Genomic DNA, 17732 nt, shown 5'->3' on the forward strand with positions numbered 1-17732 from the left:
GACGACTCCATAAATCGCTGATCGAGGTAAGCAGTGCAACAGTCGCACTGCCTTCATAATATTAAACCTCACGTGGAGGTCACAAGAATAAACACGAGAAATCCGGCAAAATCGTAGAAATTTTACTGTAGTCTGCGACTGGTTGCATATTTATATGACAGCCAACATTCTATTACATATTTAAAAAATTGTTTCGTAATTTTCGGTAGACGCTGGATCACTTGAGGCATGTTTGATGTGCTCATCCAGTTTTGGTAGAATTTCAGACATCTGGAAGGCCGCAAGTACATTTTCTTTCTGTGGCACATCACTTTGCTACCGCTTTAAGATACCGGTTGTCTTTGTTGAAACATGATTTGTTACGCTTAGTATACTGGAGGTTGAAGAAACATAACGCACCTGTAAAGACGAAAAAAGGAGGAGGAAAACAATTCAGAGCAATCCAGACCTAGTTTCATGAACGAATCTTCTGATTAGATAGAAAATATGAAGATTTGAATGGGACAAAGAAAGCATTAACGAAATTGCAGCATTCAGTTAGTTTCAACGTCCCTATCCTCATTTGCGCTATAGCTTTCGCTTCTGTCAGTAAACAGAAGCATATCCAAAACTGATAACGCACCTGTAAAGACGAAAAAAGAGGAAGAAAACAGTTCAGAGCAATCCAGACCTAGTTTCATGAACGAATCTTCTGATTAGAAAGAAAATATGAAGATTTGAATGGGACAAAGAAAGCATTAACGAAATTGCAGCATTCAGTTAGTTTCAACGTCCCTATCCTCATTTGAGCTATAGCTTTCCCTTCTGTCAGTAAACAGAAGCATATCCAAAACTGAATTGATTTATTTTATCTTTTTACTCGAATTTTCAAAGAATTTATGTTGGCTTCAAATGCTCTCAAGTTTTATCTAAAGTAGTCCAAGCAGATAAATATGAGAACGCAACTCTACGGCTTTAACTGTGACCGCCTTAATCCTCTGTGAAAATGAAATTTTTTACAACATCGCTCATTGTCTTCGCCAAGAAAGCAACTGACAGTCGAAGAAGTAACGGAATCACACACAAGTAAATGGTGTGCGCATTGTGACCGGAGACTACTTTGACGTCAGTGATGGACCGCCATACACAGCGACTTTATTGAAGTTATCGTAAAGATATCGTAAACTCGAAACATCAATGGTATCAATAGATGGAACAACTCAGTTATCTTTACGTGCCTGTTTACCACCTGATGTCACAAAATTAACAAAAAAATTTAATATTTATCAATAATGTAACATCAAAATTGATACGTGGCAACGCTCCCGAAACTTGTATTTCTTCCATAACACTAATTTCCAACTTTGGTATTTCAGAAAATAATTCCGTATTTGATTTCAATGTCGTAATTTACTTGTCATGTGAGACATAGGAGAAAAATAATAAATAAAACACAAAATGTGGATAGTTACGCAAAAGAGTGGAAGGAACTGTAAAAATGTTAAATGAGATACAGTATGCATCAAGATACTGACAACGGATGCAGGCTCCGAAAATGAAAGTAAAAACTTGAATTAAAGTGCGGAGAACTAATTTTAATATAGGGAAGGAAAGTTTGAACGAAGATTATTCTCAGATTTCTAGAAGAGAGGTGTCCGTCGTGAATCACTACTCTTCTCGATATAACATACTGACTGTCATGACAAGAGCTTCCTGTTTTCCTCTAAGCCGCCAGTATCCCTAAAATGACAATAGTGGTGCACTTACTGGACTTGGTGCGCGGTTCTCGGGGGCCATCCACCGTCACTTTGATGGCCTTGTTGTAGGTGGCTATCTGGAAAGGCGTCGAGCTGATCACGATGGTCAGCGAGAAGCTCTTCCCTGCAACAAAACCACAAATGTATCAGACAACTTCGTAACACAACATTTATTATAATACTTAAACAACTTATTACATGCTGTGCATCACACTGGATAATTTACTGAATACTAGTTTCTTGAATTGGGACGCGTAAATTCTATGCTGAAGTTGTAATAAAACGCGCCTGTATAATAATTTTGCAGTTTTCATCCGAAATATTGGGAGAATTGTTAATTACTATCGATCTCCATGCCCGAAAATTGATTGAATAAGTACTCGTAAATAATGAAACTGCTGTCACCTAGGGTGATAATGTTGAGGATATGAGCATTAATTTTTTTTCTGAGCCTGTACATTTCATGCTTATTTGTTATGATATGACAACTGAGAGGAAAGAACTGAATAGAACCATTATCGAGAAATTATTGTGCGTTCTGTTCTTCTACCGTAATGGTCCTAGGACGTCAAATATGTATTATTGATATTATTGATGCGTACAAAAGACATGAGACGTTATCACCAATAAGTTCAAAATTACGCAGTTCGCCAGACAATGCTAAGAAAACTAGGATTCTTCTTGCGTTAAATGTTCGAACTAAACTGACGTTTCTCTATTGCGTTGTGCTTGAAAGGTGATTTTTGTTTGCGTAGATGTGCTTACTTAGTAGGTTTTCGAAACAACTTCGCATTATTGTACAAGTATATCTGAATGCGCCCGTATAGCTGATTTTAACTTGGACGACTTCTGATTACTCGTGTTAGCAAATGAGGAGTTTTTCGTTGTTATATCACAATGCTCCAATCGCAGTGTTCCAAACAAAATTTCACCGCTTACTGCCCACAGAGACGTCGTATAGAGTAGGCGTTTGTAGAAAGCACATTGTCTAAAAAATTAAGTAAAAGAAGGGTTTGCACATATTGAAATATGAAGATAGCCATCATAAATACCAGCGGCACCTTTTGTTTATGTGTTTAACCACTCCAGGTATCATTCGTATGATCAAGTGACGTAATCAGACAAGAGAAACATATCTTATTAAATTATCTCTTTAAAAGAAAAAAAATCTGAACAAATCTAGTTGTCTCTTCACGTGAGCGTAAAATCGCCACGAGTATGGGACCCAAACAGACGGTCCCAAGTTATTGTGTGGTTTAGTACTTTCGTATTACAGTGTTATGATGATAAGTGTTACATAACTAGGCCTCACTTCTTAACAAAAACAACTAGCTTTACGAGAAACGTTTGGACCGTTATAATAAAGAGGGTTAGTGAACAAACAGTACGCGTTCGAAATATGCTGATTAGTTCTCTGCACACAGAAGACGTTGATATGAATGAAAATTCGGTTTTCTTGTACTGCGGGATAGCAAGAAGTTTGCCTGATATGTCTGCACAGCTCATCAGCCACTTCGTACGCATTTCGTCAATATGGATTAACTGAAATTTCATGACCTCGTACAATAGTCTGCTATTGGCTGTTTATCGCCAAAAGAAATTCTTCTAAAGTTGGTGAAGATTTATAAGGAGTCTGCTCCTATGTTTTCAGCACTTAAGAAATGGGTGACTGATGTGAAACACAGCCTGACTTCTCGCAAAGATGATACTCACACAAGACGTTCCGAAACAGCAACCACAGGCAAAAATATCCGGAAAGTGCACGATATAAACTACGAACAAGTAATGATGCATAAAATAATTGACTAAATACGCAAATTAGTAGATGTAGTAGCCTACAGTTTAGGTGAAGCATTGACTATTAGAAAGCTAGTTCCTTATTTATTGGACAGCGGTAAAAGAAATACGAAAACCGAGTTTCCGAGCCATGTTCGTTCCGTTTTAAACGTATTCTAGCCGGTTTTACGAAGATTTGGATGTATCGCTTCACATGAATCAGGGAACCAATACCATGGAAGTTCCTCATTCAGGGTTAAGATCCTGTACTGCAAATACATATTTAGTTGACTTAGAACTAGATCATGAAATCTACCACTCAGGGATATATTTCAAATGATTTCTCTTGTTGCTTCTTATTTCGTACAGCCGCTGCATTGTGTGTTTTATTGCTAGCAACTGCTGTTGGTTGTCTATCTAAATATTTGATCTTGATACAATCCCAGTGATGCTATAACCGATAAGTATCGCATTATAATTCATTTTAACCGCATTACTTTTTTAAAATTTTCATTTACAATTCGTTGCCGTTCACTGCCACAAGCAGAAAATATCCCAGAGTAAGTTTAGTTTTTATACCAATGACATAATTCGATAGTGTACATTGACACCTACAATCAGATATAACTGGTGAGTTTTGAGGAATAACTGACGTAGTCTGTGTACACAAGAGGTGTCCGTTTTTATTTCAGTTGTGAACAATAAGGGACAGCGAATATATCTAGTTGGTACAATCCGTAACCCACTCACTCAAGAGTAAACCGTACAAATTATCTATGGGATAGAAAGATCTATTTGTGGAGCAGAGAATACTTCTGTACTGACTTCAAAGTTCAAGTTTCTTCTTCTCAAATAAATTCTGTTAATACTGAGTTTAGAATGTATTTCAGAAATGTCAGTACGAACACTCATTTCAAAATAGTGTTACGTTTTGTCTTATATCGTTTGCACTTATTAGAGTCTAGGCGTTAGCTTTCTCCTTTCGATGTTTATCAAGTGTATTTGTGTATGTGATGTAAGACGACGAAAAAAGGAGTCAGTGAACACTGGAGGTAAATTTACTTTCAAATTTATATTTTTGTTCATCTTTTCGAACAAAGACTCCATAAAACTATGAATCATGTATTAAAATAGTGTCTGTTTTTGTCCTCTTCCAATAGTGAGTGCGACAGGTACCCAAAAATCGTAGCATAACATATACATATCGTTTTAATCCACTTGGCCGGCCGGAGTGGCCGTGCGGTACTGGGCGCTACAGTCTGGAGCCGAGCGACCGCTACGGCCGCAGGTTCGAATCCTGCCTCGGGCATGGATGTGTGTGATGTCCTTAGGTTAGTTAGGTTTAATTAGTTCTAAGTTCTAGGCGACTGATGACCTCAGAGGTTAAGTCGCATAGTGCTCAGAGCCATTTGAACCATTTTTGAACCAATCCACTGCAGTACACCTGAGGATCGAGGTCTCAACCTCCAAAAAGCGTTGTAAAAATTAATCAGTGGTGACATGTGACAGAAGACTTGTTTGTCTTGATGTCTGGGAAAATTCACCATATTATGTATGAACGCTGATCATGCTTTGAAAGAGAGCGAAAAGCGTTGGCTCTGAATAAAAATTTATTGCAACTGCAAACGGCGGCGTGAGAAAGAAATTATGAGAACGTTTGTAACGCACAAGGCCACAGAAACTATAGTTTACGCAGGAGAATCCGAATCCATCCGAACCAACCGACAAAATTTCGAAAGTTCTTCTTTCGAGAGTTTGGGCGTAAGGTGTTCGTGATCTGCGTGTCTCGTTACGGAGTAGTAACGTACTGTAATTGTTAAGTTTTCGGTTTGTTACCTTGGTTATCTTCAGTGAAACCACAACTCTTTATCAAGAAACCTATCCATACTGCTGTGTATCAGTGTAAACTTACACCAACCACTGACTAAAGAAATTCGAGACAGACCCGATCAGCACTAAAAGGCAACTGGAGGGCAAAGAGTAAAATAGATGTTACTGTTACCAACAGCAATGTCCGTAAATGAATGGGACAAGTTCGTTTCCAAACAAGACATACGGCGCAGGCCTACAACAACGGCATTTGCTTTTTTATGCAGATATTTTCAGCTCAGACACATAAAAAGGTAGATGGGGGGGGGGGGGGGGTAAGAAACCAAACGAAAGAGCTATCTGAGAGCCCTTACACCAAACTACCCAGAAATTACTCCAGAACAGCCTCCTGAATTTTGCCTGTGGAGTTAGTTTCCGCCCTGTGTGCCCAATAGGTTAACATCTGTGATTCTGGATCCATAACATGAGAATACGATCCGTTGATCCTTTACCAACGGCAGTACGTAGTTAACACGCTCGTTGAAGTGACAATAGTACACAATAAGGTTGATAGAAGAGTTTATCTGTAGATGTAAGTGTAAATGTTTTACTCTGTTAGCTGTTGGAAGAAAGGGTGTCCCCTTTATCTTGAACACTCGAAACAGCTGTTTGTCTAGAAGCAAAATAAAATCTGTATCGAATGAATGTTCTTTAACTAGCAGTGGGATATCAACCAGCTTGATTGCCGTTGTTGTAACATTTTCGTTACGAACAGCTGTAGGTATTTTTGAAATAGCACATGTATCATAGTGTACAATTCATGTAACCATGACGTCACTGGAAGCGTAACAGAAAACCGACTTTGGCTTTCCTGTACTACCACACAATACAGGTATCAAGGATAACGTAACTCGTCCACCTGCTGGAGTTGAAGGTAAAAAAAAAAAAAGGTGGAAACGCAAGGAAAATACACACTTGTCACTCTTTCGACCCTCTTCAGTTGGATAGTTGTGTGAGTATAGAGCACATCAGCGGAGAAAAGCTAGAAATATAAATCTAGATCTATATTCCATGATCCACATTACCGTGTGTGACGGAGGGTACTTAGTTTGCCACTGCCATTTTCTCCTTCTCCTGTTTCAGTCACGAATGATCCGAGGGAAGAACGATTGCTGGTAAACCTCCGTGTGAGTCCAAGTCTCCACGGTCTTTTCGCGAGATATACTTAGGAGGAAGCAATATATTTGCTGTCTCTTCAAGGAACACGTTCTCTCGCAACGTCAACGGTAAAACACCGTGGTGCAGAACGTCTCTCTCTAGTTGCGTCTGCCACTCGTGTTGGCTGAGCATCTCCGTTACGCCTTTGTACTTACTAAATGAACCTGTAGGGCATCTATAGAGACTTTAACTTAACAGAACAGAAACAGCAGTATTGTTTTCTTATTTACAGAACAGGTGTCTGTGGTACAAAAATGGTTCAAATGGCTCTAATCACTATGGGACTTAACATCTGAGGTCATCAGTCCCCTAGACTTCGAACTACTTAAACCTAACCAACTTAAGGGGCTCCGGAAAGGCTCAAAATCATGAAAAGTTCAATTTTTACTTTTTTGCGTTTTCTGAATCTGCAGACTATTACCTTTTAATAGATATATAATTTATTCAATTCCGAAGACTACAACTATTTTTAATTTTTTTTTTGAAATGTGTTCTACATGGGCGTGACCTACTGTGGCGCTGTTAAACTGATGTCAAATGGTGTTATTATTAACGTCCGTGTTCATCAGGTACATTTTAGTGATGTGAGATAAAGTATGTGTTGTGGCTAACCTGTGATGGTTCAATATATATCGCTGGTGTGATTGTCGATTGTTTCATGTTTATTTACTCTGTCGTTATCTCGAAAATATTCGTAATTTATTCTGTTTCTTGAGTCTCTGTTTTGTTGAAGTATAATAATGAGTAAAAGTAAAGTTATTAGAAATCCTCTGAAGGCTTTTAAGAAAAGGAGTAATGTTGGAAAGCCAAAGGTATGTGTTATTACTGTAAACAATAAAGACGACGAAAATCCCCAACATAGCTTGTGTCCCAAAGAAGAAGACAGTTGGTGTAAATATAACAAAGGATTGCTAACTGGTGAAGTGTACACTCATAAGCATAGTCTGCCTCATGCAATAATGGAGGTGATAAAACCTATTTTCAGAGACTTAGCAGCACCTGAACTGTTGAAAAAGTGTATTCACGGAAAAACTCAAAACCCCAATGAAAGTGTAAATAGTGTTATATGGTCGAGAATCCCCAAGACTGTATTTGTTGGAATAGAAACACTTCACTTTGGTGTGTATGATGCTGTTGCGACTTTCAATGATGGCAACATTTTAAGGTGCAAGGTATTTAGAAATATGGGAATGAAGATAGGTTCTAACATGGTACGAGCGATGCTTGCTTTAGACAAGGAACGCCTTCGGGCTGCAGACAGGGCTGTAAAGAGTCTAGAAATACAAGCAAGAGTAAACAGGAGGAGGAACAAGAGGAAGCTGGAGGAGGAGTTTGCAGAGGATGAAGATAATCCATCCTATGGACCTGGAATGCACTAAAAAGTTAATCCAATCTTTGTCGCTCGATTCCCAAAACTTTTATTTTCTCATACTAATTACATGTTTTCTAAGGATCTTCCAAACATATTTGTTTCAAACTTTCAGTAAATGTTACACAGTACCTTCTGCATAATTTAACACAGCCTTTTTCCAAAAAAACTGTATATTTTTGAAAATATAAATAAAAAATTGCAAAAAAATGCTGTGTATTTTCATTACAATTGAAAAAAAATCATCTTTAATAACTGAACTAAAATTTTGTATAATCCCTGTGTTAAGTTGTAGCCCATATTCCAATAAATAATCTGTAAAAAGTTCAACTTCCTACCTCAAATACTTTGTGAGGAAAGATGTAATTTATAAGCGTTATTTTAACATTGCAAGTATAGGGCGTTCCGGAGCCCCTTAAGGACATCACTCACGTCTACGCCCGAGGCAGGATTCGAACCTGCGACCGTAGCAGCCCCTTGGTTCCGGACTGAAGTGCCTAGAACCGCTCGACCACAGCGGCCGGCTATGTGGTACAGTACTGAAGTAATTGTATACATTCAACCCCAACAAACACATTACTGGTTAAAGCGAGCGAATCACCATTAAAGCCGCGACGAATATTCCTCTGCAAGAAATTCCACCTGCGATCCTCTTTCGATTAATATGAGCCGCATGACGAAAAAATCACCGAATTCTCATCCTACTGTGTGTGCGGAAGATACTGGATAAATAAGCAACTTCCACCAGTCGCGGCTGAAAATGTGTAGATGGAGGTGCTAAGGCACCAAGTGTGCAAAAGTCCCCTTCTACCCAGAAGCAAATAAAAAGGGCTATATAAGCTGGATTCACACTCAACTATTATGACAGCCGAGCTGCAATTTTGGATGGAAGCCCTACTGTTAGCACAGACGACCACAGAACATAGTCATCATATCCGATAGCATGCCAGCCCTACAACTGACTAGAAACATCATACTAGTCGTACCAACCTCACAGTTGCAGCAATTGCTGACGTTCTGTTTCTGTTGCAGAGGAACTGTCGCAACATTGCGATGGTATGGATGAAGATCACTCAGGGGTACCTGGAAATGAACAAGACCTCCTAGCGAAGTAATTATCTCTGCATGGAGCTACTAAATATGATAAACTTACTCTCACAGATACAACACTCTCGATCAGAAAGCGGTTGTCCTCGGACAGGCAAGAGGAGTGGTTGTGGACATCTAAAATCAAAGGTAGTCACTACACACTAGTTCATACCTCGATTCCAAGAGCACCACAGTAAAATAAGGCACAAACATCAAGGAGCTTCACGACAGCTATAGCGAGGATGAACTTCAATCATTGGAGGTTCTCTTGGCCGTCAGTTCCCAAGCAGACGCCAAACCTACTTAACATCCAACGACATAGCAACGCATAAGATACTGTCTAAGTTCTACAACGATGCTAGTGCTCTAATCTACGTCTCTTGGTACTTAGAACGACAGGGGAAGTCCAAAAGCTCAACTGAATGATTGTATCCCCATGTACTACTCTGCAGAATATGGAAATCTCAGCCTCTAAATCTATGCCACTATGTACCTCCTGTACTCGTATATATGTTTGAATACTGGTGTATCTATACATGTGGCTGTAATACAAACTCTGGTTTCGGAGCTGTTTTCCCGTTCTGTCTGGATGGCACTTATAGACCTGTACAAATACTCAGTTCTGTATCTGCAGCTTTTGAAACTATTCTCACAGGACACACAAAGAACGTTTTATCGTTAATTTAGACATATCATCATTCATATGGATTGAACTGGGACGATCGCAAATGTCTGCGAACAGCAATTTATCATTTTTATCGCTTTACGTATAGCACTTTTATGGTATACTACCACTATGTGTTCCGTCTTTGTCTTGTATACTCGTTTTAGTATATTCTGATTGTATATCTTGTTTCATGTCGAATCAGTCCTTTGTTAATCCTATCTCACCTCGTACCAGGGTACGACTAAAAGATGCCTACCATGAACTGTCAAAACCAGTCGTAAATTAACATTTCCTGTGTTGAGCTGGCTGCTTGGGCTTGTTCCGAACGTTAATAAATTTAAAAAAAAAGTAATTTTATACGAAATTTTGTGAACAATCAAGGTAAAAAAAAGTAATTTTATACGAAATTTTGTGAACAATCAAGGGAGTCCTTGATAAAGAGTGCATCACTGTTGCCTTTCGTTTATTCTGGTTGGAGGTAAGCGTAATGCTATTCAGAGCAGTGGCTGGAAATCAAGACCAAATTGAGAACTAGGGATGGGATTGTTCTGAGTGTTGGTGAGTTCGCAGTTTGCTACATAGCGTGTTGTTCTCGAATGGCAGAGCTCTGATAGGAAACGAGCCACCATTAACACAGCAATGGGTCTGGGCAATTGGCGGTGGTACGCACTGCGTCCGGGAGTCGAAGCGGCGTCCCTGGAGAGAGGCGAGCGCTGTTCGCCCACCCCTCGGGCCGGATTATTAGCATGTGTCGCACTGATTTAATACTAGTCCACAGCGCTCGCAATCATGCCAATTTGAATACCATTACAGCGATGCATAGATTTGGCACTGAGAGTAGGAACAGCGTTTTGCGTAATCGCATTATTTCAGATTTTTGAGAGATGCGTGTTATTCCAAATACATCATTATTAGCCTAACGCGACGGCTGTGCATTTTTTGTCGTGCCTGTGTGCGTGAGAGAGAGAGAGTGTGTGTGTGTTTTTTCTGTTTTGTCCATATTGCGATGTATTAGCCGGCGCTGCCTGCAAACGTAGTTACTGGTGTAAAAACGCCTGCGCCGTGATGGGGTCGCGGTAATCGAGTGACCTCCTGAAAGGGCGACGAAGAAGCGTTGCGAGGCCACCGGGTAATGCGCTTCTCGTTGCTAAATGCTACACGTGAACGCCTGCGGCGGATTCGTTTCCAGCGGGCCCCGTCTCAGAACTCAATTTTCGCATCACGCGAACTCGAATCTTCTTAGGAAGGGCTGTGCCGCTGTATTTCTCGTTAAATACCACCATCAAATTTCGTCTTTCATCTTCTTTTTCATATCTTACCTTCACAAACGGGCGATTGCGGCCCCGCTAAGCAAATGAACGTGCAATCCAAATGTGAGATGGTATGAACTGAACAATTTACCCGTTCGCAAACGTCAGGACACAACTAAAGAGAAACACGGTAACTTTTCACATAATCATTATAGTCTGCTTGCTTATAGACTTGGTACCTCAGCTAATCTACTGCCCTAGCGATAGTCACAACTGTGGTAATCTAAAACATTTAAAAAGTTATAAAACGAGCATCAGCAAAAGCGTATGTGGTCACATTAAAGCAGAAACAGATGAGAAACTGAGAAACTAAAAGTAGCCGATGAGTTTTGTTATTTGGCCAGCGAAATAACTGAGGGTGGCCAGAGTAGCGAGGACGTACAGAGCAGCACTAGAAAGAAAAACATTTCTGGAAAACAGAAATGTGCTAAGACTTAATATAAATTTAAGTATTAGTAACTCTTTTCTGAAGATACTTCCATGGAAAGTTAATTTGGTGCTAACAAGGGGAACCTCCCCCTCGCACCCCCCTCAGATTTCCTTGTAAGTTGGAGCAGTGGATAGGCCTTGAAAAACTGAACACAGATCAATCAAGAAAACAGGAAGAAGTTGTGTGGAACCATGAAAAAATAAACAAAATATACAAACTGAGTAGTCTGTGTGCAAGATAGGCAACATCAAGGAAAACATGAGGGCAGGAGCGCCGTGGGCACGTGGTTAGCGTGAGCTGCTGTGGAGCGAGAGGTCCTTGGTTCACGTCCTTCCTCCAGCGAAAATTTTAATTTCTTTATTTTCGCAGTTATGATCTGTCCGTTCGTTCATTGACGTCTCTGTTCACTATAATAAGTTTAGTGTCTGTGTTTTGCGACCGCACCGCAAAACCGTGCGATTAGTAGACGAAAGGACGTGCCTCTCCAATGGGAACCGAAAACATTAGATCGCAAGGTCATAGGTCAACCGATTCCTCCCCAGGAAAACAGGTCTGATATATTCGATACGACACTGATGACGGCATGTGCGTCACATGACAGGAATACGTTGTCGACCCACCTAACTTGTGCACTTGGCGAATGGGTAAAAAGATTCTTCTACCTTGCCCGATTTAGGTTTTCATGTGGATGTGATAATCACTCCCAAAAAAAGTGATGAAAACATAAGAGTTTGTCACATAAACTGCAACAAATGAATGCAACAGTTTCACAGTCGCACAATTTTCCCTGTGCTATGTCAAAACATATGTTTCTAACGCTTTAAAATTTTTCCGTGTGTAGACCGTCAAATCCTGCATATGTCCAAGCAAATCTGAACATAACCTGGAATTTTGGAGAGCGAAGTTGATTGTGTGTGCGTGTGTGCCTGAACTTTGATAATTGTCTGAAAATAAAAAATTAAAATTTTCACTCGAGGGAAGACTTGAACCAAGCACCTCTCGTATCACAGTAGCTCACGCTAACCAGAGGACCACAGCGCTGCTGAGCTAATACTCTCCTTAATGTTGCATATCTTGAACATGGACTACTCAGTATATATTTTGCTTATTTTTTTCATAGTTCCATACAACTTCTTCCTGTTTTCTCGATTGATCTGTGTTCAGTTTTTCAAGGCCTATCCACTGTACCAACGTATACCTAAATCTGAGGGGGGTGCGATGGGGAGGTTCCCTTGTAAGGAACTGAGCTGAAGATTAGATTGGAAGATCGGATAACTAATGAGGAGCTACTTGAGTGGAAGTGGGAAGAAAAGAATTATATGGCACTACGTGACTAAAAGCAGATGTTTGTTGATATTAAATACCCTGGGAGGTCAAGGGGTCACCAATTTTATGAGAGAAGAAAGTACTGGGGAGGAGTGGGGGTGCTGAATTGTAGTGAGACAAAGGTTTGAGTGCTGTGAGTAGGTTCAAATGGATATATTATAGGTTTCAGTAGTTACGCTGGGGTGAAGAGCATTGGACAGGATTAGATAGCTTTGAGAGCTGCATCAAACCAGATCTCGGACTGAAGATTACAATAGTAATAACAACCACCAACTTACGTTTTTGTCCTTTATTTAACTTCGGAAACTGTCGAATGCTATGTCATTAAGCAGACTAATACGAGATCAAAGTTTCGTGGAAAAACTGAAGAGAAACACGAAAACCGATCATATACTCTTCATATTTGTTTGCTTATTCACTTGCTGTATTACAGGGTAGGGTAAATAAAAGTGACCTGGAGAAGAGATTTCCAGCATACAGAGAAACACAGCAGAGGAAAGGAAATACAGTAGTAACCTGACTATAACAGATGTTAAATGTGACCACCATTCATCTCTTGGCACTTTTGGGCCTTGATCAGCAAGTTACTGAAGGCGGATCGAAGCTGGACTGCTGTAATTGTTGCAGTCCCATCCGACGCGTTATGCTGCAGTTCTTGAAGACTATGCGGGTTGTTGCGATACTCTTAGACCTGAGGAGGTGTGTGATGTCCTTAGGTTAGTTAGTTTAAGTAGTTATGAGTTCTAGGGGACTGATGACCTCAGATGTTAAGTCCCATAGTGCTCAGAGCCATTTGAACCATTTTGAAAAGAGGGCTGCGGCGGAGAATCACGAGTCGAGTCTACTGGCAAACGGAGAGACCGAGTTCGGAGCTGACGTCACTACACTCCCTGGCAAGTTTTAAGTAAGTTTGCGGAGCTCATCTCTGATCTAGTGGTACGACGCGTAAGCAACAATATCCTGAAGATAGCTCCGGGTCCCGTGTGCACCAGCTGCGGACAGGACCTAGGGTGCGGTTCCCTGCCATGCAGGGCGTGCCGTCGGGTCCTACATATTTACCTCCCAGAGTTGCTGTATCTGTTAGCCGCCGAACAGCGGATCCTGGTTAGAGGGCTGAATGATGGCTGCGGGCATCAGGTAGCAACTGGTCTTCAGAATCCGTACTAAGAAGCGGAACCGACGACAAAAACTTGAACCAGTGCCGGAGCGGCTGTGGGCAGTGGTGGACAAGCCTTGTGTTCGGTGGCGTCCTGGGTTAGCCCTTTGTGCGTTCTTGTCCTTACTGTCGGAGTGGATGGCTACGAGGTGGACGTCTGTCAGCTGAGGGTGCTGCACTGGAAGAGCTTCAGTTTCTTGATGCCGACAGAAGCATGTGGACTGGAAAAGCAGTACAGTGCTGTGCAATCCGGGAGGCAGCTCGCAACTGGATGGGGTGTGGCTACCTGTAATGCGGATATCGTATGGCTGTGGCAACAGCTGTGGACATCCAAGAGATATGGCAGCAGTGAGCCACGGTGAAGGGCGGAAGATTGTTTCCGTTACAACCATTCTGCAGCACGGCATAAGAATGGCTTGTGATGTTGAGTGCGTCGTAATTGCATCTCTGCAGTCATTAATGTTTATCAGAGACCTAAAGCTTGAAACGCAAGGAGGCCGTAGTGCGTCTGGATTGGGAGAAATGTGTCTTGTATAGTTGTGTTGAACTGAAAAAGCACGGTGCGGTCGTGGTGTGCTCTGACTGTATGATAATTTTATCTGAAGTGAAAAGATACGGAGAGGCCAAGACGTGATCTGATTCTATCATTATTGTTCTTCGGGTCTCTACAACTGTCAATGAACAATTAGCTCTATTGTTTATGTTGAGAGTCTATTGCCAGTCCCTGCACCAAGTATCGATACCCCGAAGGTCTTCCGAATTCTGTTACAATTTCCTAGCGTCGTAACTTCTCTGTACACCACCACCGTTCCCTGAGACCCCTGTTTATCCAGGTGTTATTCATGAGATCATTTAAAAGCATTGTGAATAGAAATGGTCCTATAACACTTCATTTGGGTATGTCCAGACATACGTATACGCGACGCTAAGAATGATATTTTCTGCCCTGTCCACTGGAAACTCGTTAGTGTAGGTACAGGGCTGGTCTGACAATCCAAACACTCGTATGTTGTTCAGTAGGCCACGCAGCGAAACTGTATCGAACGCTGTGCTGTACGGGATCCTTACCAGTCAGAACTGAAAGAGGTCATCGATTAAGTTCAAAGATGGGCAGCTATGTTTGCATTATCGCTAAATAGAGGAGACAGTTTCACGGATTTGACAAGCGACTTGGATTCGTTAAAACCAAGGCGTTTTCCATTGGGGGCAGATCTTTTCACGAAATTTCAGTCAGTAACTTTCTCCTCCGAATACGAAAATTTTGTTTAACTCACACATAGATTGGGGAAATTGACGATCGTAATAAGTCGTTACAAATCAGAGCTCTGACGGAAGGATTTAGGTGTTCACTTTTCCCACGTGATTTTCAAGTGGACGGGTCGATAAATACTCTGGAAGTGCTCTATGAACCATGTATCATACACTTAACGTGTAAACCGCAAGTAGTCGCGTAGAAGCAGATGCAGAACACTGCATTAGTTTGGGTGCTAGTGTCTGTTACAAGGAGACATAATTCGGGCAACCCAAGTAACATTTTTAGTTAAAATCTCGAACGTGGCTGGGTGCATCAACCGTAAAAGGAAATCTCGTGAGGATAAAGTGAAATACAGCTAATCATTTGCAGAAATGAAAAGTTTATTTAAACCCCTCCACCTACGTTTTGACGTCTTTAAAAACGTCTTCTTCAGAAGGACCAATGGGTACACTGTTTACACAATGTTGTGGAGGTCCTATAAAATTGTAACCATAAGACGCGTTTCACTGGTGCATTAAGGCTACAGTTTTAACGTACCTCCGCTACATTACGTAAAAACTGTAACCATTCATTCCTCTGAAGGTGGAGTTTTTAAAGACGTTGAAACCTAGATGAAGGGGTTTGAATAAACTTTTCATTTATGCAAATGATTCGTTGTATTTCACTGTAGCCTCGAGAAGATTACTTTTATTGATTTCTGCACTACACTTCAAGGTGACACAAATATATGAGAATATTTTTCAGCATAGATACCAAGTCTCTGTAAATAACGGTGGGAATGTTCCATAAATTGTTCAATTCTTCGACCATTGAAATTCTCCCCATAGCCACCGGTCCATACGAGAACCGTTGTGTAAACGTCCTCATCGTCGGAATATCTGCGATTGCCTGGACATTGTCATCTGTGGTCGGCATTGTTGCCTTTTCTCCAGATCAACATCATCCTCGTCTGTCCCGCCTCGATCAACTTGTCGGCATAATTTCCCTACGTCTAGATGCGACATTGCCTTTGGTCCATATACCGCCAGAATTTCAGAGAGAACCGTTGTCCCATGTACATAAACTTTAGATTACGTTTCCAGCTGCCGCGCCATTTCTCTTAAGCACTGTGATGTACCTGTTATAGGTACCGCTACGGAGGCTTGTCTGCTGACAACCCAGAACATGTACTCTCTTCCGACAATGCGCCACCAATCTTGTTGGGCTGTGGTCTTAGCGCGAGGCGGTATGTGTAACATTTTGAAGTCCCCTTGTACCAACATGGTCTCGAGGAGGAACAAGGCAGGGTGAAATGGGCAGACGTTTGTGTCCGATGGATTTTGTGTGGGTTGGCACTACTGGGGCGACGAAAACTTTTTGACGCAGGAATGCTACCGCAAAAACCTCGATCAAATGCGGTGACTACCAAGCGTAATCATCTGAAATCAGGTATTTGGTAGTCAGCACCGTAGTTTATAGGTTGGTTTCGAGCAGGAATTCCCTGGAAATTGCTTGGGGGACGGAAACTCGTGTTTTATTTAGACGCATCGAGTGGAAAGGCCTGAATGTTACACGTGAAACGATCGCGAGCGCGCTCGAACGAAAACAACGAAATTTGTTTCGGATAAATAATATAAAAAAAATCAGCGTGCACGCAGGCGCGCGCTCGCTCGCGCCGGCCGGCTCGCAGAGTGTCGCTTCGATCGCGGTAATTACGGCCGACCTCGCAGCCCAGGTTTAAATACTTGCGCCGGGCGAGCGACGGACGGCAAGGCCGGGCCCGCACTCAGAAATGAACGTTTTAATTAGCGGCGCGTTCCAATTTTCCATCAGCATCCCTCATTATGGGCGGCGTGGTTATCCGAGCTGCCGGCGCTTGCTCTATATTTTATAACACTTAATTTAGAGGGGCTTTGGAGGCTTAACCCAATAACGCGTGTCCGTTAATGCTGTGGGCGGGGAGCCAGGTGCGACGCCCGCCGCCGACCGTGCAGTCAACGCCGCCCCCGATCGCCAAATTAATGGCGACGCCGCCGCCGCCGCCTCTGGCTGGTTGGCTCCAACACTGCAGCCCTCGTCTGCTTACGTGGTCCGGTAATCGCCCAAGGTAATGTCGTTTCGCAGCCGACAGTCACTGGACTCTAGTTTTTGTCTTCAACTACGCCACACTGCAGAAAAATTACAAAGCATAAGCCTAGAATGAAGTCCTCGAGGTAGCGGTGAGTGCCCTGCGGGGGACTCAGGTTCAATACCCGGTGCTGCCAGGGACATTTCCTTTGGAGGAGGACTGGAAAGGGGTGCTTGCAGCCCGGTGAAGGCATCTGACCGAGTAGCAGAGGCACCAGGTCTGCTAACCCGACTGCAGTGTGCTGATCCCGCGAAACACCGTACTGCATCAAAATGACGCAATTGGAAGAGGACGACACGGCGGTCGGTCGGCCCCGATTGTCCATTCTGTGGCCAGAAAGGTGGAGTTTACCCGACATACTTATGTCGATTTGGGACTGTGGCGTGGCGGAGGGTACTCCCGACCATGTAGTTTCCGAGTGCCCCCTCTTCGATGATGTTGCGACTACATTTCGAGACAGACTTCCAAACCACTACACATTTCA

General features: G+C 42.0%; 1 protein-coding gene across 1 annotated transcript in view; it reads right to left on the bottom strand.

The window, feature by feature from the left end:
- Positions 1–17732, bottom strand: part of LOC126234889 (segmentation protein Runt-like) — a 146285-nt gene that overhangs the window by 103687 nt on the left and 24866 nt on the right. The window contains exon 2 of the mRNA XM_049943629.1: positions 1747–1860. Within this exon, the coding sequence (XP_049799586.1) occupies positions 1747–1860 (114 nt within the window). The remainder of the gene's footprint in view (positions 1–1746; positions 1861–17732) is intronic.

The sequence above is a fragment of the Schistocerca nitens genome, chromosome 2 (genome assembly GCF_023898315.1).
Source record: "Schistocerca nitens isolate TAMUIC-IGC-003100 chromosome 2, iqSchNite1.1, whole genome shotgun sequence".
NCBI lineage: Eukaryota > Metazoa > Arthropoda > Insecta > Orthoptera > Acrididae > Schistocerca > Schistocerca nitens.